At 44.1% G+C, this 21,197-nt stretch overlaps 2 protein-coding genes, 1 long non-coding RNA gene and 1 other non-coding gene across 8 annotated transcripts; 1 reads left to right on the top strand and 3 right to left on the bottom strand.

Annotated features, from left to right (window-relative positions):
* Positions 1-243: 243 nt before the first annotated feature.
* On the bottom strand, positions 244-13,156 carry bcl2l13 (BCL2 like 13). 4 transcript variants are annotated; one of them, XM_076992214.1, is made up of 7 exons: positions 12,997-13,156; positions 12,227-12,385; positions 10,274-10,375; positions 9,815-9,971; positions 9,436-9,508; positions 9,197-9,325; positions 244-1,895 (listed from the first exon to the last, which is right to left on the bottom strand). In XM_076992214.1, exons 2-7 carry the CDS (start codon positions 12,339-12,341, stop codon positions 1,011-1,013), a joined length of 1,461 nt encoding a protein of 486 aa, XP_076848329.1. In that variant the 5' UTR covers positions 12,342-12,385; positions 12,997-13,156; the 3' UTR covers positions 244-1,010. The 4 variants fall into 4 exon arrangements, with proteins under 4 accessions (XP_076848329.1, XP_076848330.1, XP_076848331.1 ...); XM_076992215.1 differs by having other exon boundaries at positions 10,274-10,372; XM_076992216.1 differs by having other exon boundaries at positions 12,286-12,385.
* On the top strand, positions 12,632-18,566 carry LOC143494088 (uncharacterized). The gene is made up of 2 exons (XR_013125554.1): positions 12,632-12,727; positions 18,180-18,566. It is a non-coding gene; the product is annotated as an uncharacterized LOC143494088 (long non-coding RNA).
* Positions 14,279-20,681, bottom strand: wnt2 (wingless-type MMTV integration site family member 2). Of its 2 annotated transcripts, XM_076992221.1 has the most exons (6): positions 20,443-20,681; positions 20,320-20,359; positions 19,771-19,991; positions 18,153-18,430; positions 17,561-17,825; positions 14,279-15,456 (listed from the first exon to the last, which is right to left on the bottom strand). In XM_076992221.1, the coding sequence occupies exons 3-6, from the start codon at positions 19,985-19,987 to the stop codon at positions 15,251-15,253; spliced, it is 966 nt and encodes a 321-aa protein (XP_076848336.1). In that variant the 5' UTR covers positions 19,988-19,991; positions 20,320-20,359; positions 20,443-20,681; the 3' UTR covers positions 14,279-15,250. The 2 variants fall into 2 exon arrangements, with proteins under 2 accessions (XP_076848336.1, XP_076848335.1); XM_076992220.1 differs by having other exon boundaries at positions 20,320-20,681.
* Positions 18,491-18,691, bottom strand: LOC143508990 (U2 spliceosomal RNA). The gene has a single exon (XR_013129566.1). It is a non-coding gene; the product is annotated as a U2 spliceosomal RNA (small nuclear RNA).
* Positions 20,682-21,197: the final 516 nt, after the last annotated feature.

Raw genomic sequence — 21,197 nt, 5'->3', positions numbered from 1 at the left:
TTCTGAGGGAGGCAAGGCCACATTGCTAAAGATCACCAAGACCTTCTGTATAAAACAACACACACTGCTTTAAGTTCTAACCTCAGGACATGCCAAAGAGAAAATGCAACAGGATAAAATGGTGGGTAGTTACCATTTCAAGCTTTGATTGAAAGGGAACTTCATGACCGACTGAAACCAACAGGCATCAACTTGTAGAAATGTGTTCCTATTTTGGACAGTTAATTGTTTCAGAAGACCTGATGGTTGTACAAATTTAATCTGATTGGCAATAAAGGCATTCTCAAAAATTCAGAAAAGACAGCAAGACATGAAAAATAGGACCTACAATTTTGTCAAATCAGCTCATTTTTCTGCTTGTAGCTTTGGTAAAATAAAATCACCCAGAACTCCCTCATGTAGAATAGAACAGTACTGTTGAGAAACAGTAACTGCTGTGGTTTGTTTATTAAATGTGGCTGCTGCTACACAATGCAGCAAATCTTGTCTCATGATATCACATTCCTATATAGTACATCACACCAGAAACTTACGCAAATAGGTGGGGGAGGGATAAACCACAGCATACCGACCATTTAATTTCTCAGATATTCCATGTAAAATAAAGTGACAGGTTCATAAAACTAAGGTTAATATTTCAGCTTAATCAAATTCATTTAAAAATAGGCAGACTGAGTTGTGCACCATTTTCAACTGCAAGTAATTTGTTTTCAAAATGAACTTTATTTCCCTTGAATAATGGTTGTCTGCTTCTAAAATCTATAAAAAAAAATCTTGCAGAATCTAGTCCGTCACCACCAAAATGTACCTCAAAAAACCCCAGTTGTACAGTACTACTGTGTAACAAAAGATAAAACAACGGCTACAATAATAAATCAAGAACAGGGAGGGAAAAAAAAAAAAAAAAAACTAAATTCATGATGCAGACATTTTCCACAGTGTAGCCTAAGGTAGCACAGTGGCCCAGGTTCCTGCGAGATGGGGATAAAGTCAAGATCAACTGATTCTTGTTACTTCTTCCTGTAAGTCAGTACTCCATAAGCCAATAATGCAGCAATGGCTACCAAGGCGGCCCCACCGTACAGCAGCACTGGGAGCTCCGAGGCCTGAGGCTTCACCCCAGACTCCGTCTGCTCTGGGGCTGCAGCTGGAGGGGTGATGGTAGGCTGCTGCGCTAAAATGGGGGTCAGCTGCACAGCCTGTGACTTTGGCTCCTGCGTGGAGGGGGGTACAGCCGGCTCGGGTTCAGCACGGGGAGGCTCCTCAACTGGGCTTGACCGATCGGACTCTGGTTCTGGGTCAGGAGCTGCAGGTGGAGCCGGAGCGGGCCTGCTTTCCCGTTCTACATCGACAGGTGGCGCAGTAGCACCCAGGCTGCTAAATGGCTCAGTGACGAGCTCTTCCAGGGCCATCGACTCTGGCACTGCCGCGACCCGTTCTGCCGGAGGTGGGGTGTCTTCGGCCGGGTCCACCCCGAGGTCGCTCTCGGTGCCCAGCATGCTGAGCAGACTTTCCTGCAGCTCCCTCTCCTGTGTGGGCTCGGTGCCCTCCTCCAAAATCTCCACCTCTTCTCGCTCCACGTGCACGATGTCCGAGTTGGAGGAGTTGTTCTCGCTTTGCTCCTCGGCCAGGGCTACCGCCTCGGCGCTGTCCAGACTCTTGGTGTCCTCTGGCTCCATAGCACCGACCTGAGCCCAGGAGTCGTGGCCACTGAGAGACATGGGCAGGCTCTCTGACTGCCAGGAGGCCAGCCCACTGCTGTCTGCCTCAGTCAGCAGCGACTCGGGGGGGCTCAGCAAGTCTGGGGCCGGCTCCCCTGACAGGATGTAGATATCGTTACTGTCTTCAGCTATCACTCCAGGGTCTTCCACGTCCTCCAGGTTAAACACTGCACTCTGTAAGACACAACGAAGACGGTAGGTGGGGAAACCCCCCATTGACAAACTTATACAGCAGTCAAGGTTTGATATGCTGCAATAGCAGATGGGTGTCGTTTTTCACTATCTGTGCCATCATGCACAGCCTGCCAAAAATAAACAGCCGATGATTCATACTGTAAAACACCTACACAAATGATCACTACCATGGAATCGTACGTCACAGCGCCTTCACAGAATCCATGCACAACAATTAACATGTAGCCTAAGTGCCATGATACAGTATACACGCATACACACACACACACACACACACACACACACACACACACATATATATAGGCCAACATCACATTTCCTCTACTAATCTGAGTCAGACTTGCTCACTTCACTTTTTCAAAAAGCAAAACAAAAAGTCACTGAATCATGACAATGCAAATTAAGCTCTGCTTAAGAAATTTATGGACATAAACTGTCTTGCACTGAACAATGCAATATCAAGTATTTTAACAGAAAAGTACAAATATTTTCAATACATCCAATACCAAAATATGAGGTAGGGTGACCACAATCTTCTAATAAATAACTGAATCTGTATTAAAAACTATATAGACAAGTCTTGTTACACAAGAATGCACTGACATATGAAAATGAATCAAGTTTGAACAACTTGAACATGTTTCAGTAAAGCACAGAGGACCCGAAGCTTCAAGTCAGGAAGTCATATAGCCGAGCATGGCACAAAGATGCCTCTTCCTGCATCTGTCCGTGTCTCCTGTGCCACCTAGTGGTGTACTACTGCAACGCAACGGCATGCAGACGACAATGAAGGACAAATTAACTTGCAACAATAAATGAACAGAAAGGAAATGTGCTTAACAACTGAACTGCTTCTGTATATGTAATATGCAAAACAAGAAATGAGATACAAGGAGCTCTCTACTATCTCCACTAGTTATTGGGCTGAAAATATAGGTGCATAGATTGGGAACAACTGATTATTTTGGTGGATTTATATACAAATTTCCAAAGTTACATACAAGTTAAAGTGTAGTTAGACAGAATGTGCAAGAAGAAACATGAACAGAGGGGAGTGTCATTCAGCCCCACGGAGGAGGGGCCAGACTTTCACCACATGCTGCTACACAACTGCAAAGCCCTTCTACATGTCAGTGTAGACACTAGTCAAACTGCATCAGATCATGAGTTCAGACAAAACATCATCTCCTCAGAGCTTCAGTATGTACCACAGTGGGGCTGAGAGTGACAGACAAGCCTGAGAAACGCATCAAGCAGAAACTGCTAGACATCCACAACGGCTCCTGCTCCAACTTGCAAATTTACAATTCTATAATCCCAGGGCTTGTCAACCTGCTTCCACGTGTCATCACCTTCACTCACCCATCCACATCCACACACATCCACACACACACACACACACACACACACACATCCACACACACACACACACACACACACACACACACACACACACACACAAAATCATAATCAGTCAACGTATGGAGTTTTCTCTGGAACGTAATAAGTCAGTAGAAGTATGTGTGAAGGTCTCTGCAGCTATTTGAGTAAAACATGCCCTAGCTGAGAACAAAATCCTCTATATTTTACTACTTGGGCTGACTGATCAAATGGACAGGTAACCTCCAAACACCCATTTGCATAGGGCACGCACACACACAAAGTTTTTCATTTACAAATCTACCAATTTATAATGTAACGTATTTTAAATACCTGATGAGAGGTGTCAGGACCATGTTTTGCAGTAGAAATCTCAGAGACATCATACTCCTTTTGCAACCATATTTTACAATAACTAAAGCACAAGGAAAATAAGCCTAAAACGTTCTCTTGGGCGTGTGCTGGGTGGAGCTGTGACAAATCCTTGTACTTTCCCTTGGCTCCAGGACAAAGAACTCTGCACAAACACACCAGCCTGTTCTGAAAAGTGTCAAGTCATTTACCATGAAGGGCAGAGAACCTCTTTCATAACCTGCTTGATATAAAACCAACAAAATTCTAGCATGCTTGACAGAACATTTTATTCACACCAGCGATTTCACTTGTCAACAAAGTCACACACAATAATAGATGTACATTTGTATGATTTCTGTGTACATGGGGACATTTTTCATCAACAAAGATGTCAATGAGGCTATAGTGACTGGCCAGATTAACCTTTGTATTGATGTGTTACCAAAGAAAGACGATTACCTATTTCAATTACAAACTACATATTATAAGAGAAGTAAAGGACTGTTAACTGGAAATGTTTCAGACACAGTAAACAGCTAGTAAAAGCAGCCATGTTTCCTTAAAAGAGCAACACTTCTCCAGTGGGGACCCTCGGGGATTCTGTGAAGGTGATGGGTACTGTGAACATGAACAGGAAGCATTTCAGCATAGCAGAGTATTTTTGAGACCTAATGAGTTGAATGAATTATTTTAGGTTTGAAACCCATAACTTGTCACACAGACAAGTGCAGCAATCATGGAAACTATTCTGCATGGCTTCTGAAGACGTGCAGATGAACTCCAGCCCCAACTAGTGCCCAACCTTCCAACACTGGACTGGCATACTGTTACCACTATATGGGGAAAAAATTAGCAAACCAGTCCCTCAGAAAAGAAAATGATCAATCAATTACTCAATAATGATTTCAGCCTAGCAGCTTTAACTCCTGTTTACATATTGGGTCTACATTAAAAGCAGATGTAAATTCAGTGCCTTCAGACCGGGCTAATAGTCTACAGCCTCAGAAAGTGAAGAGCATGACACACTCTTTATCTAATGGGACCATTCTTTCCTGTCAGGCCACATTCTGTTAGTGAGAGTCAACGGCAACACCGTCTGAGCAATAAAATGACCAGCACAGGTGCCCAAGGCTTGTGTTCAGTGGTGCACAAATAACTCACATTAAACATGATTAAAGGTGAAGGTGTTTGACAGGTTCCTATATAAACATCTTGTTGTTCATATTGAGAACTTTCCCTTGGTTCATGTTAATGGGTTGTGTTCCAAAATACAGCACAGGATACATCTGTAAGGAGACTTGGGCTGTAGGGAAGTAGGAAGAAACTTGTGTTTCTAGTTTATCAGGCAGTTTTAGAGAGCTTCATTTGTTATGGAATGCAGACATGATGGTATTACTGTTCAGTTAAAATCTCCTATCATTTTATTTAGCGAAAACCGCAATGAAAATCATTTCGGGGGGGATACAAGTCTCTATGAACACATTTTACTCAAAGGAGCAGTTTGAGACAATGACAGACTCTTCCCACGCCCTGAATCCAGCTGCCTCTCTCCGTCATAAGATCCAGCTAGCCAAGGTGCAAATTGAATCATTAGTGCTTGCTTCAATACATCAGCTGCCACATCTCAGGGATTATGTGGTTATTACAGACTGTGTGGTTATCATATACTGCAGATCTCACAGGCTGTGCGGTGGCTATGTAAAGATTGTGTGACTTTTTAAACTACAAGGTTGTGCAATATTAGGAGTGTGAAGTAACTAGGCTGCTTTGGGAGACTGCTGACTGTGCAGACTGTGATGACCGAGATGACTGTGGAACTCTAGTTAGCGTCATTCTCACTGGAGTGCAGAACACCCTCCCCTTTGCTGCTGTACTGATGACAGCACCCTCACCTTTGCTGCCCTGTCACAAGTTACGTACTGATTACACATGCGCTTGGTCACATGACATGCACTTGACATTCAGCCGTGCAGTGGAACCAGAACAGTCCACTTCCTGGTGACTTTATACCAGGATTAATCAGGCTTATTTCTGGACTTCCCAGAAGTGCCCATGCGCTCAGGCGTGCGTGTGTGTGTGTGTGTGTGTGTGTGTACACTCCCCTTGTGTAGCAGCTGTCGCCTCTGTGAAATGCGCGTGACCTGGAGCAGTGGGCAGGGGAAGGTGCAGAGCTGTGTGCTGCTACGGCACTCTGGCCTCCACCTCCATCACCTCCACCCTGCACCACACTCCACATAACCAGCGGCTCACTGCTCAAGGACACCCGCAAGGTCCTGGATCCTCTTTGTTCGAGTGGGTGCCATTTGTATCAAAGTCTTGCAGACCGCCTGTTACTGCCCTACCAACAGAAGTCATGTTGCATCACAGCAACGCTGCAGGAGTCCTTGCATGTGCTGACACTGTGGTATGACCCCCGCAAATGTTTAAAAACACAGTTGTCGCCACTAAATCTGAACACGTCGGCATATTCGGATGTTACTGATTTTCTTACCATGGTTTTATAATATCACAAGATTTTAACATCACCTATTAGCAAAAAAACTGAGCAGTGCACTTAAGTCTGAATAAACTACAGTGCAGTGTACAGTGAAATAAGCTTAATTTTAATGCTGAAACTTAGCAAGTCATGGAAGATACAAACATCAAAGAAATCTAACGAATAAATTAATATGTCTACATTTACTTATTAGCTTATTAAATGCTGATAAATGTGAGGGTGATGCGGATTTGAAGGGCATGGAGACACCATGGACTGCCAGCCGGTCAAATGGTCAAAACAGACATGCAAAAGACAGGAAAGCAGATATCCTCAATCTTTCAGTCTCTTACTCACTTCACAGGCTTATCATTTTACTGTCTTGTGCTGTCGGAAAATAAAAGCACAAGCTGTTAGGACGATGGCCTACCTGACTACTTGTTCCCTGAGAGAGACGGAGAGATCTTGGCCAGGACCATCAAGAACACAGATGGAGGAAAAGCTGAAAAAGTGACCAATCTGAACAGCTACTGACAAGCAATACAAGTACAACTACTGTAGTGAAGCTGTTCGCCTGCTCCCTCCCCCGGACACACATGCACGTACGCACGTGCACGCACGCACGCACACACGCACGCACACACACACACACCCCCGCCATGTTCATCTGAACACTGGAGATGTGTGCCAATCGAAGCCTGTCCTAGGGAAGCGCACGCGCGCACGCACACACACACACACACACACACTTAATCTCTGCCGGGTTCTCGGATCCTCATAAAGCTTTGCACAGGAGGAATGTGGATGTACTCAGCAATCGGGACTCCAGCAGGAGACAATGGTAGCAGTGGGGCTCTAAATTAAATTAGCTATGCTGACTGAGCTCCTCAAGCTAGCACCAACACACACACACACACACACACACACACACACACACACACACACACACACACACACACACACACACACACACACACACACATTCCCTCTGTGACAAGAAGCCCTGAAAAGCACATAGGTAAAGCGAGGGAGCTCCACAACGTGTGTGTGTGTGTGTGTGTTCGGAGGAGCTGGCCTACTCTATTTTATTATTATTTTATAAAAGTGGGTTTTCTTTCCAGTCAGCATAATTCAAGTACTACAGTCAGCAAAGCTCAGACCCGTGTGTGTGTATTATCTCAATGGCATTCATTGCTGTGAAAAGTGACCTCTAAAATCATAATTTAGGTAGAAGGCTGTGTAGTAACAGATTAACCTTTCACTGGTGTTTTGATGTTTTGAGAAGTTAAAGTGAAAGGTTAATGTAATGGATAATCTCAGTGAGCCAGTGGAATGTGACCCATGAGGTCGGTGTGTGTGTGTATGTGTGTGTGTGTGTGTCTCAGAAGACGAGCCAGGCTGAGAGTATAGGACAGTGTTTCATGAATGGTAAATAAAATTTTGAGGACGAACCACAATGTATTTAAGCAGACTGCAATAGAATTTAAAGAGAAGCTCTCCAGCTCCCTCTTCTGGTAGAAATAGATATGTACTCATTATTGTATCTGCGTTATTCACTCAACAGCCACTTTATTAGGTACACCTGTTCTACTGCTTGTTAATGCAAATATCTAAGCAGCAAGAAACATGGCAGCAACTCACTGCTTTTAGGTATACAGACATGTTCAAGAAGACCTGCTGAAATGCAAACTGAGCATCAGCTTGGAGAAGAAAGGCTTTGAACATGGCACTGCTGCTAGATGGGCTGCTCCTGTCCTGACACATCCAGCCTCATCCCAGCTCCCCACTGCCAACTCCAACACCCCAGTAGAGGGCAGAGCTGCCACTCAACTGGCCACCTTGACTCCTCCCTCCTCACTACCCACAACCAGCAGAAACAATTTCTTCCATCACGGAGAGGGATGTAAACAGTTTTTTTGGATTCTGGACTCTGCAGTTTCTCCCTCGACCCTTAAGCACCGTGCTGACCAAACCATCTCCAGTGTTTACAGACATCTTTAATATGTTCTGTGCCAGCCTACTTCAAATCATCCACAGTCATGCTGGCATACACTTACAGTGCCTCGTTCACTCTCCTGAGAGGGTGACTGGTTACAAGCAGGCAAGATCATGACTGACTCTTCACACCTGGGATAGGACATCTTCAAAACACTCCCACAAGAGGCTGAGGGCTGTTATGACCAAAACCTCACACCACAAGCTCAGTTTTTTTCACAAACTGCAGTCAGCCTCAACAAAAAAAACTCCAATAATATGAAGCCACTGCACTAAGACTACACTTTTTGTATAGACTACATTATGTGTTTTACATATTACATTGCACACTCTTTACTCTCACTCCTATGAGCTCTTTAATTTAGGCAAAACATTTTTGTTACCCATTTTATTCTCTTTTCTGCCTTTTTGATTGACACACCAATTGCAACGTCAAATTGGCCAAAATTATGCTTGGCCAAAATACAAATTCTGATTCTCTGCAATCTATATTCTCATAAATAACCAATTTTAATGAAAATTAAACATGCCATTTTTTTTCCTTCACCGCAATCGAAATTTGTCCTCCACATTTACCCATCTGTGCAATTAGAACACAGACACACAAACACACACACACAAGTTATTACTAGGGGGTTGTGGTGCACACACATGACTGGAGCGGTGGGCAGCCCTAGCCTGGCGCCCAGGGAGCAGTTGGGGTTAGGTGCCTTGTTCAAGGGCACCTCAGTCATGGCCTCAGGTCTGGGAATCGAACCCACGACCCTCCAGTCACAAGACCAGTTCCCCATCACAGGACCATGACTGCCCCTATTTTATGTTCAATATTGCCAAATTTAAAAAGTCACTGTGGTAGTATGGTATTACACTCCCTGCAAAATGCTGATACAGGACCAGGAATGCTCACAAATAGTGTGTGACAAGGCTCCAGCTATGGAAGTTGAACCACTCACAGTTGATGTGTAACCTAAGCACTGCACTCCAAATGAGCCAACGTAGCCTACATCAAAGCTTAATCCAGAATCAGACCACCCATTCTCATCAGCCACAGCCCACGGAGCAGCAGCCCACTCACCCATCCACCCTGCTGGATGATGTAGTCCGCCTCCGTCTCCTCCAGGTACCGCACGCCCAGGGCCAGTAGTGAAGCCAGGGGCTGCACCCCGCCCTGCAGGGCCTGCAGCAGCACTACGGGCACCAGCACCTGGACAGAGGGACACAAGGCCAAAGAGAGCAGAGTGCTCCTGCATCATGGCAGGCAGTCTACGCCCAAGCTCAGCTGATGCCCCAAGGCTGTGATGTTGGTTTTCTCACCTTGCTCCAGCCTCCATGAGCGTGAGAGGAGAGGTTCTGCACCGCCGCTCGGAATTCTTCATAACCCAGCTGACTGCACAACACACGCAATCACTACACACATGCAGTCACTGCACACACACACGCAGTCACTGTGCACACAAACTCAATCACTACACACTGTTAAAGTGACTGCTTAATGTCAACACTGATTTCTATAGGCCAGGGTGTATATAGATGGTGAAAGCAGACAGCCTTACAGGGAAGCTGAGGATGAATCCTATATAACTTTTAAACATATGCAAAATGATACACGCCGAGACATTTCAAACTGATCAGGTTTACTGTACTGTTGTACTGTTATTTATGGCTGCCTCTTCCACATTTGAGCAATACTGACCTACTCAGAAGTGTGTGTGTGGCTGAGGCCAGGTGTGTGTCCAGGTGCCGAATGAGGCGGTCCCCCAGCACAGCCAGAATGTCTTCTATTGAGCTTTCTGGGTTAACTGGGCTAAACACTGGAGATGTGTGCCAATCAAAGCCGGTCCTGGAGAAAGCTACACGCACGCAGAGGACAGGATAATGCTCTTTTAGGTTTCTCATGCTGTGAGAGAAATGACAATAGACCATGGCATTGGAAAGAACCATCCATCTACATACGGTAATATCATGCATGTAAAGTCAACACAAATTTGCTGCTAGATTGTTCTGAGGACATCAAAGTTTTAATCAAAAGTGTTATTGGATCCTGTAGCGTCACCAAGACATTGAGACATTCAAAACCCAGTATACTAGCTTTGGTGTGACAAAGGCATGATCACATGTGCTCTGTGCGTGTGCAGGTGTTTATGAGTCTTACAAGCAGAGATTTCCTCCTCAAGCTGCCCCAGCTCCTTCTCAATCTGCTGCTTCATCCCGCTCGTCCCGGTAACGTCTGTTTCCTGGGCAACGTATCCAGCTGCTGTGGCAAGCGGACAGACACACACCCATACCCACCATGGAATGCTCAGCACAACAAAGACTTAAAACGTGGCGTCTTCCAGAGGTACACAAGCAGAGGTGTGCACCACACGTAAGGGAAAGGCTCCACACGCACACCCTGTCAGGTATTGACTAAAATTATGTAAAGTTATGCAATAAAATCCACTGCAACACGTGCTTCTCTCCCCAGTTTCCTGGAGAATACATTAACACACCGGTGATGCAGTACTGACCAGACAGGACAGAGACTTCCACTTCTACTAGGAAAAACCAAAGTGTGTGCCACAAGGGGACAGACTTGTGTTCAGTGGACGAAGAGTCAAAAACATTCTATTTTCTTTCCTTTGTAAAATGGCACAAGATGCTATGAGGTATTGAAACCAAGCGTGCTGGGTGAAGAGTAACCTGGACATAACCAAGATGAGAATAACAGGAGTGATGGAGGGTCCAGTCGTCCCAAGAGAGTTAGGCTCAGTTCGTTTAATTAACATTATTCCCAGCCTATTTTAAACTCTAAGTTGAAAAGCTGGTGGGATTCGGCTGTGCCCTTCTGCTCCAACAGGGCAGGGGTAACCCCGCCGAGACCCACAGAGACAGAGTCATCATCCTCAACTTGTGCTTCTTGTCAACAGCATTTCACAAAAATGAACACTGCGCCGATCCTCCTATCGGGGACCATCAGAACCACAGCCACATTAGTCCACAGCCACATTAGTCCACAGCCACATTAGTCCACAGCCACATTCGGATCTATTCTGCTCTGATCCATTTGACACCTTTGCTGTTTTGGCTTTCAAATGTCTAACTGCTTCCTTACTTACTACTTACTAAATACTAACTAATGCTAAAAACCATTTTAGCCCCCGGCAAACTAGTTTCACTACATGTCTATGTTTTCAACTTACAACAAGAACTCTGCTGCTTGTGTCCATTTTCAGACAGAACAAATCGGAAAAAAAAAGCACAGAAAAATAACAGCAGAGTCAGCAACACTGTTTTTAAAACAGCAAAATGTTGTTAGTTTATAAAATGGGTCTTTGAGATTTTAAAGGAAGTTTACAGGCAAGATTATAAGTACTAAAGCTATCAGTGAGGTTGTGCCACGCAAGACTATGAATGATAATCATAAACAGTCATTCTCTTCTTTCTTGTAGGCTATGTGACCCTTCTCCACTGTGATTCTGTCTGAATGCATTTCAGGTTCTTAAAGACAAGTGCTAAAGCATGTTCGATGTACTAGTGTAATTAGTGGCTAAAGCCTGGTCTTCATGATTCACTCACCACTGACTAGCTCACAGACTCCTACCAACTCCTGTGATAGTATAGTAATGTAGACTCTGCAAATATGTCTGCATTACATGTTGATCTACTGAACTGAGATTGTGCCTTACATATGTTCCTTTCCTGATATTTTATCAATCAATATATATATATATATATATATATATATATATATATATATATATATATATATATATATATATATATATACACACACACACATACATACAACAGTTGTCACAAAGCAGCATCTATTTTATGTGTTTCCTCTGATACTGCCACAGGCCCACTTCAACAACCCCTACAGTATGCAGCGTAAATGTGAATTGTGATCTCAAGTGACAAATGTAGTGCCAGACACTCTTGACTGGAGGTTAACATTCATAGCATTTGGCAGGCGCCCTTGTCCAGAGCAACTCACACAAATGAAGTTCAGCACAAGTTATCCCTGCAACTTCAGGAATTCTGGGAGAAGAATGGGTAGTAGATGTTCCTCAACAAGGAACTTCTGCGTGAACTAGCAAAAGCCCGTTCTTGTACTATTCTTTACCTTCAGCAGGCCTTGAGTGGGAGGCGTGTGGCAGGCCAAGGTAACAGAGGAGGACATACTTGGTCTCATAGTGGAAGCTCTCAGGCACAGTGGTGGAAGAGCCAGAGGCAGCCATTGAAGAGTGGAGTCAGGCTCAGAGGCATATGCACTAGAATAGCCCTGGCAGAAACGCAAACACACACACAATATTACTTGCTATTTTTAGGGTTATCATAAAGAGTAACTGAAACTAATACAACTGACCATGCTGTGATGGACAATAAACTTAAAACAAAAACGGAGAGGCAATATTTTAAACTTCAAACGCTCTCACAATAAAGAAAACCACAAACACAAAAACAGCTTAAAGCAGTACTGACGCTTCCGATAACGTAACTTCCCTTCTTGTGCAGCTATTAAAGTGATCATGACTTCTTTGGCGAACGTACAAAAACGTCAACGGTAACTGTTGAAAACAGCCGTCTGATCCAAGCGTCCACAGAAATGAATGAGCGAGTTCAGGTTCGTTCATTTTAACTAGCTACGTAGTTCTTACACATTTACAATGTCACATTTACACATTTACAATGTCAACTATTATTTATTAGAACTTCAAACTAGGACAGCATGGCTGGCGATATTCACTAATATCTCTCCCATAAGCCACACCTGCCGTGAACTACCTCGCCATGCTCCTACAGTTAGTTACATATCTAAACTTGTGTCGCGTCACTAAATGTTTGTAACCACCGTATTAAAGATAAACGTCAGTACTTGCGAAACATAGTTACCTTGTCGACAGAAAGAAATTTAAATGTCAGTAGACGTGACAACGTACACCTCAAAGACAAATTGGTAGGTAGCTAGTCAGTAAAAGTGCTCAGCGGTTAGCCTGGCGCGTTACTTCTGGGCTCCTGTGTTCCGCGTGTTTGGGTCAGCCTGCCCCCCCCTTTTGCGTGTTTGGGTCAGCCTGCCCCCCTCCCCTTTTGCGTGTTTGGTTCAGCCTGCCCCCCCCCCCCCCCCGTTTTGCGTGTTTGGGTCAGCCTGCCCCCCCCCGTTTTGCGTGTTTGGGTCAGCCTGCCCCTCCCCGTTCTGCGTGTTTGGGTCAGCCCGCCCCGCTGTTCCGTCCCCGAACTGCGCCGTGCGTGAGACGTACAGGATGTAATGATGGCAACAACTCCGCGTGCTAGAATTTATCTGTTACAAATTCCGCGTCATTGTGTTCTACAACTCTGACGTCGCGAAAAGTTTCATTTAAAGACACACTTCGTAATTTTGGTAATGTCTGACTTTTTGTTTACAACAACTTTATTGTGTACATAATTTTTAAAATTTGCATTCATTCACCTTTTTTGTTTATTGAAGAAAAACGTTATTAAGATGTAAATAATCTCTTATAACAAGTAAATAAAGATGGTTTGTTTGTTAGTTTGTTTGCCACTGTTTAAAAAAAATCTATTGGTAAAACAACTAGATTTTAGCTAAGTAAAAGTGCTCGTACAGATTTGTACTACAATCAAACTATTCTGCCATTAAATTTGGGCTAGAATCAACATATATTACATAGATGGCATTTATCAAACGATCTTATTCAAAACGACTTACAAAACTCCATATCTGTGTATACACAGAGCTTACACAGAATTAAACAAATGTGATGAATATTACCATAACAAGTACTATTGGATGTACGTAGGAAATTTTTACGTGTTACTGGATATTGAAAAATGATTTTATTGCCCTCTAGTGGTACAAAAACATGACCGTCACTTTCTTGTTGTCTTCATGTTAGTATCTAAAGGCTTAAAAAGCAAAAGGTTTTTTATACAAAATAAATTCTTGCTCTACATTCACCAGGACAAAAATCGGTTCAGGGAATGTACCGTCAATAATGAATCTCATTTGATATTATTTGTTCATGATCAGAGGTCATGTAGGCATCGGTGATTCACAGTTGCACCCAGATTTAATGTTTTAGTAAAGTAAAATACATATATTGTGGTACCGTTCTAATTCGCACAGGTACCATTGAATTGTTTCATTTAAGAGTAAACGACTATTTGATTAAAAAAATAATGACCATAGTTCATGTTTTAATCTCTACAAAAGCTAAACGGACAACTTCTAGACTTAAAAATCCAGATTCAATTGCCATCTGAAAGCTCGCACAATAAAAACCGTCACCACATACTTTTTCCTTATATTCCTGTAAATGCCTTTGTATCCTACTTTACTTTATAGATTAATATATCACAACTACATATATCTATCATATCTATCATATATCTACCATATATCATATCTTTAATATATCTATCATATAGCCTATCAATCTTGTTTATTCCGATTACGCTGCTCAATATTTACTCTTTGTGTCTATCACATACATAGTCCTATAGGTTCAATATTTCCTTTTTAGTAATGTTGGATGTATCTCGATTTGATTAGAATTCACTTTTACCTGAAAATAACCAATACATAAAACAATCTGAATGAGCTGTCTCCATTCTTTTAGGTCTGTCAGAGCTTATAACATACTCCTGTCAGACCCTGTAACACGTCGTATGCATATGCTTTAATTTAAATTACATAGTTGAGTTTGTATGTACATTTCAACATTTAGAATACACAGAAGATCACTCAAAGACTCAATAAATATGATATGACAAAATAAATGGAACAAGGAGAAGAGATGGAAGAGAAGGAAGTCTAGCTAAGAGTTCAAACCTAGATTTGTAACCGAAATGTTGTGGATTCAGATATTGGTCGCTATTAGTTTGGCCTGTATCTTCAGTCCTCCACCTCATCTGGTCCTCACCACCTCCAGTCTGACAGCTTCTGCACTGCTCACAGGCCAGGATTCATAAAGTATCTTATTAGGAGTGTTGACGTAAGATCAAATTTCTCCTTTGTTTACACTAAGGGCGTCGTGAATGCCCAGCCAAACAAAGACAACCTGATCGTAAGGTTATACCAGCCACATTGAGATGTTTTGTGAATAGTGGCACGTGTCAGTGGTGTGGGTTGGAGGCTGGCGGTGTCGGGTCACGACTGCGTCTTGCAGGTGTGGATGTCCACCTCCTCCTGGCAGTCCCTGCAGTGCACGGCGCAGCACCAGTGGAACTTGCACTCGCACTTGGTGTCGCGACTGACACGGGACGTGTCGTAACCCCGCCCACAGCACATGACCTCACAGCTGTCGGCTCCGCGGGACGTCCGGTTGCACACGCGCCCGCCTGTGCCCACTGAACCTTCAACGGGAGGGACAGACAAATTCAGCACAAGGCATCATTGCTGCAGTCCATTTTGGACAAATGACAAAGGGAGAAATTCCTGCCATTACAGTCTAATACATGAACACATACATTTTAGTTTGCTGTTTATAGCACAACCCCAGTATCACTGGAGTAAAGATATTTTTAGAACCATAATGTGTATCTGCATAATCCACCCTTTGGAACTATAAAGACAGTTTGGACATATTGTGCCTGTTTGGCTAATTACTTTAGATGTGCAGTCCTGGGATCAGTATTCTGCCTTGGCCTGCAGAACGGAGTTGTCCCGCAGCAGGTGGGGGGCTGTCTGCGCTGACTGAGGGGATGACCGCTTGGTCCTTTATGAGATGAGGGACTGATGATAGGAGCTATCAGCCTTGCCGTGAGTCTTCATCGCGTGCTCATTTCAACAGCTCTAATCTGGGCCACCCCACCCGGCTAGCAGGCCGGCGCGGCGCTGATCCGGCGCTGATCCACCGCTGATATCGAAATTGTTAAAGGGCTTGTATCAAGCCCAGCCTTCTCGCTCCACCCTGGGAAAAACTCACCCAGCTCTGTACACAAGGGCCCTGTTACCGTCGGCCCAGTGTAAGCGTTACACAAACGGCCGTGGCCCACGGAGGTACCGATGTTAGACACAAGCAGGAATTCACATCTGCCTTTTTGCGCAGCGCCAAATCAGCTTTCAGATTCCTAGTTATAACTGTTGGATCATAAATATGTTTTGAAGGTGAGGCCATGACCCTCCCCCGCCTTGCCCTGAAGTTAAAAGCAAGACTGTTCTGCTGGTAGCCCTGATATGTCACTGCGTCTTGCACGCGATTACCAGCAGACAGACATGTGTCTGGGCATGACCCAGCCACATCACCACCCTCCCCACGCTCCCCCCAAAACCTAGCGCGTCCAACAAGATGGCGTGCTACGTCGCTATTGGTTACATCATGGGCAGCCTCCACCTGAGGTATGTCTGCTTATTGAATTAAAATAAGGGGGGTCGTGCTAAGAGATGAGTTTAGCATGTGGGTCTATGGTGGGAGCTGGAAATTGATTTCACACTTTTCTGGGGAAGAGTTGTAGTGTCTGGCCCTCTGGGACTACCCTTACACAAACCTCTGAAGTCCGGCGTTCTCACGCCACATTATTGAGAACCTACAGCATTTTCAGTTCAGACCGAGTGGCTTGAACATGGACATAAACCTTGCACTGCCTGCCACACGATCACAGGGCACAATATGTTAAGCATTAGTTAAGTTATCCGTACATACATGCCTATCATCACAAGTCCATGCACTGTATTTGTACATACTCAGGTATTTCCATGCAGAGACATAGGCCACAGCCTAAATGAAAATTTAAAACACAGGCCAAGAGATCTTCCAAAGGAGATCATCGAGCACCCCGTGAGATATGACCTTCCACTCAAAATATTCCTGCCTGTTCAGGGTAGACAGAAGAGAGTTGCACTGGCAAGGGCTGTAATTTATCGCAGTTGTGAGCAGGGATCATGTTTCGCCTCCTATGCTGTCCACAGATCTGCGGTAATGTGCCTTAAACACAGTGTCATCTGATAGCCAGGATCACGCACGGCCTGACAGGCACCCGCGTCCCCTCCAGCTCCGCACGTTGGTACACCTGGTGTTATTCACTACAATTCAGCACACTCACGCTTACAAGCACACGCACACACAAAAAAGAGTGGAGAGTGATAGTCTACTGCCTTGGAGGGAGACACCATCCAAGTGCATTCACGTTACAGATTGGGTTGTGACTATTGTGAGCGTAATAGCCAGCTAAACGGCTCGCTTTCTCTGATTTCAGTCTCCCTGTGTTTCGGGGGCAAGACTAATGCTTTACAGATTGTCAGCAATCTGAGTGTGGGAGGTGTAGCGTGTGGAGAGAGAGGTCGGGATTGCAGGGCCATGTGACACAGGCCATCAGGCCTTTCAGCTCAGCCTCCACTGTGAACCACACTCTCTTTGCAGCTAAGAGAATGCACTCAACAAATGGGACTTCTCTAGTAATGTGCTAGCATGAACGTCACCGTATATGTGTGTGTGGTAGAACACGTCCACACACTCACCAGACTCGTGGTCCCATATGCAGTAGTCGGGAGAGTCCTCAAAGTAAACCAGGTCATTCTTGGTGGGCTTCTTGAACTTCCTGTACACGCTGGTGAAGCCGGTCCCATAGCGGTTCATCACCACCTGGGTGGCCGCGTTGTATTTCCTGCGAAGGTAGTCGCCTGTTTGCCTGAAGTCGCCCATGGCTAGCCAGCAAGTCCGCACACTACACGACCCACTCACACCATGGCATTTACATTCCAGACTGATGAAACGCTTCACGGCCTGCATAGTGGGTGAGAGAGAAACAGAACGCTGAACACTGGATTTAAGGAGGACACAATGTAGGAAGCTTCTTTATGAGAGCTTATTTTGAAGGGAAGAATGAGAGGGTGTTTCTTTCACCTGTTATGGGCTCTGCCTGTCCATAACACAGCCCTACTATCCTGTTAGCAGATTACGGAGATGCTGCGCTAGGCTTCATGCTTACAAAATGGTGTGTGTGCAGCATTTATTGTAGTAGAGCAGAAGTGAAGTAACTACATATGAATAATTTGTGATTTACTTAACAAAAAAAATGGGTCAAAATAAATCAAACTATAAAAATTGTACCTTTCTTCCTGCCCGATTGTTATGTAGGTTCACAAGCGCCCGAACATCTCTCTCCTTTCTCTCTTTGGCATCGACAAATGACTGGGTGAACTTGATGGCATGGTCAACGTGATCGCTACAGCCTCCCCAGGCGAAGGGACCTTTGTCGTCGTGAGAGGAGCCCTTCTTTCCCGGGTCACAGGAGCAGGTGTCCAGCTCGCCCTGACTGCAGGCCCGGGTCAGGGTGTGGACCATGCCTGCTGAGGAGATAGCATAGACAAAGGCGGCCTCCCGACTGCCTGCGCATAAGCAGAAAGGATATGGCATGAGAGGGATAATCCCCCTAATGAGATACTTTAGTACGGTGCATAGACTTGGACAGTGTTTTGCCGAAATGCATATTTAAATTAAGCAAGACAATAAATATAGAAAGTGCATGAGGCATAATCTAAATCCTTATTACAGCCTCTGAAAGCCATTATCACTGGTACAAGTCAAGTTCTGGTACTTGATAAGAACAGACACTGCACTTGATCTTAGCCAAAAGGCAGAGAAGCTCAAGAGAGCCGTTTGAAGATTTGGAGACCCCTGTGAAGTTTCTTTATCAGTTTGTCTCCAAAACAATGCTCTGATGTCGAGTGTATTCTTATTCTGCTTTAGGATCAAAGGCTGCCTATGTCCAAGAGATAAGGATGTGGTTCAAATGATATATAAGTGAGAGTGCTTCTGTGTGTGAGCAAAAGAGTAAGAATTGTGGGGTGGGGTGGGGTGGGGGGGTGGAAGGTGGTGAGAGAGAAAGAAGTTTGATGTTTTAGTGGATGAGAAAGAGTAAAATGAAAGCAGACCAGCTCATCAGAACAGCAGCAAGCAGCAGACACAGGGGCTTTGAGGTTTAGCTCTTCATATGGGAGCTTTGCTGGTCTAATAGAGGTTCTGTGCTACCAAATTCCTGCAATTGTTCTAAATTAGCGCACTGACATTGACAATAAGTAGATTCTCCCAGTGCCACAGAGAAGCCCTGCCAATCAGGTCCTTCCCATAATGCCTTATGATGGGTCCACAGCTTTTCTGGGAGGTCTGAATACCAAGCAAGAAGATTAAAGTCTGAGATTTGACCGAAACTTTTATGTGCAAGTCCAGCTAAGTGGCCTGGGAGACTGGCCGAGAGTTCCTATGTGGATGATCCCATTAGTTTGATTTTACGCAGGATGAGAGAGTGGGCAGAGAACCTAAACTCATAACATGCACTTCATCCCATTTGGAAAAATGCACAGAACAGACCCATACGAAATTTATTACGCACGGTTGGATCCGTCTTTGAGAAGAAATCCAGTTTTGAGGACGGTCTAACACACTAAATATGTCGTTCATTATAATTTGATTCTTTTTGTATACGCTGTCGTATTGTAGAGACTATCAGTATCAGTGTTTTCAGCAGAAGATTGATTTATGCTTTAATAACACAAACAAAAGAAATTTGATCTTCTGTATCAGGTGTTACTTTTCTGTTACAGTCACATGATCTGATTTGGGATAAGGAATTTCACTGTAGGCGCAGAGTCATGAGAATCCCCTATATAAGATTTGTAGCTGCAGGCTATCTGGAGAGCTGAGCTACCCGGCGGAAATGTATACTCACTTCGTAGCAGGAGCTTTCCAAAAACGTTGTGGTCGCGCGCCATGGTGTTGCAGCTCCAGCGGTGGTTGCGGAACTGGTGTTGGCATTCGCTAATCCAGTCTTTAATTCCAGCACCAATCGCCTGCATCACTTTCGTATGCTGGCGGCACAACTGGCGCTGTTTGTTAACTAACCCTGGAATATTGTCGCACATCACTTGCGATCCAAGGGTGCCCATGTACCTGCATACAAGATGAAAGCACCCGGGCGATGGAGATCTCTCACACATATCTCGAGTTTCAACACAGCCTTCCCTGCGTTCAAAGCGCTTACAGAGTCAATCGCATTTCAAATGAACTTCTAACGTTTTTTTTTTTTTTTGTAAAAATAAATTCATTATACAAATACACTAGTTATGAGTTCTACTGCAAAATGGCAAATGCCGACGTGCCTAACATTAAAAAATATATTAATACGAATAAAATAATAACATATATTTACAAGTAAGTCGCAAGTAAAATACACATCATAACAATAATGAATTTGCTTGCGTTCATAAGCGATACCCACCACCAAGATGAGTCCACTCTTGACGTCAACCAGCAGGTTGCTACAGACAGATAAAAGCATATTCCACTTGGTAAAAAGTTCATATTACAAAACCTGTGTCGGTGTACTCATTCGTCCACGTACTTGTATTCAATGCAATAAAAAAGGTGAGAAACGCATAGAGGCGATGCCACTTAAAAGTGCGCGGGAGGACTCCCAATTAATCTCCGATCAAAAAACATAACTTTAGTTGGATTGTCCTTCGTGTTAAAACATCATGCAATGCCGTGTGCTACGTTAACAAAGATTTGCGAGGTTTAGTTCGTGATCTCCTATCAGGTTTAAATTGCTTACACAAGGGGTGGGCGCAGTCCTGCCTCTGGAATGAGGAGAATACATTAGATGTCTGGAAGTATCTGTTCAGGCTAGCTTGACACCAGCCACAAGGTGGCTTAATTCCAAGTAACAAGTGTAGAAGGTGGTACATAACGTAATATGTATGTCTATATAACGTTAAACGGATATGGACAATTGTTGTAGTGAATCGGACATTGCAATTCACAATAAAATAATATTAAAACAAACACATGCACCAATTACTAAGAATTCCGCCAGTCCGTTATGCACGTTTCTCGCTAATTTAACCATTTTAATAGTATAATATAATGTTGGAAGGAAAACAACTGCATAGTGTCCTACTTTTTCGGTTAGTTGTCAAGAATATGTACAGGCAGCATATGAGACGTTTGCACGTTTTGCTCTACAGAGGCAGCCTGGCACGAGGGTAGCATAGTCGCCCTATATTCAGGAGTAAATAAATGGTTCAGAATTTATTCTGGGATTTCACTCAGGACCTTGATGTCCCTAATAGCATGTCTGGCTTGCACTACTTTAACCGC

Source organism: Brachyhypopomus gauderio, chromosome 2 (assembly GCF_052324685.1).
Source record: "Brachyhypopomus gauderio isolate BG-103 chromosome 2, BGAUD_0.2, whole genome shotgun sequence".
Taxonomy (NCBI): domain Eukaryota; kingdom Metazoa; phylum Chordata; class Actinopteri; order Gymnotiformes; family Hypopomidae; genus Brachyhypopomus; species Brachyhypopomus gauderio.
Note: the sequence above shows the minus strand (reverse complement) of the source record. Positions and strands in the feature narration are given on the sequence as shown.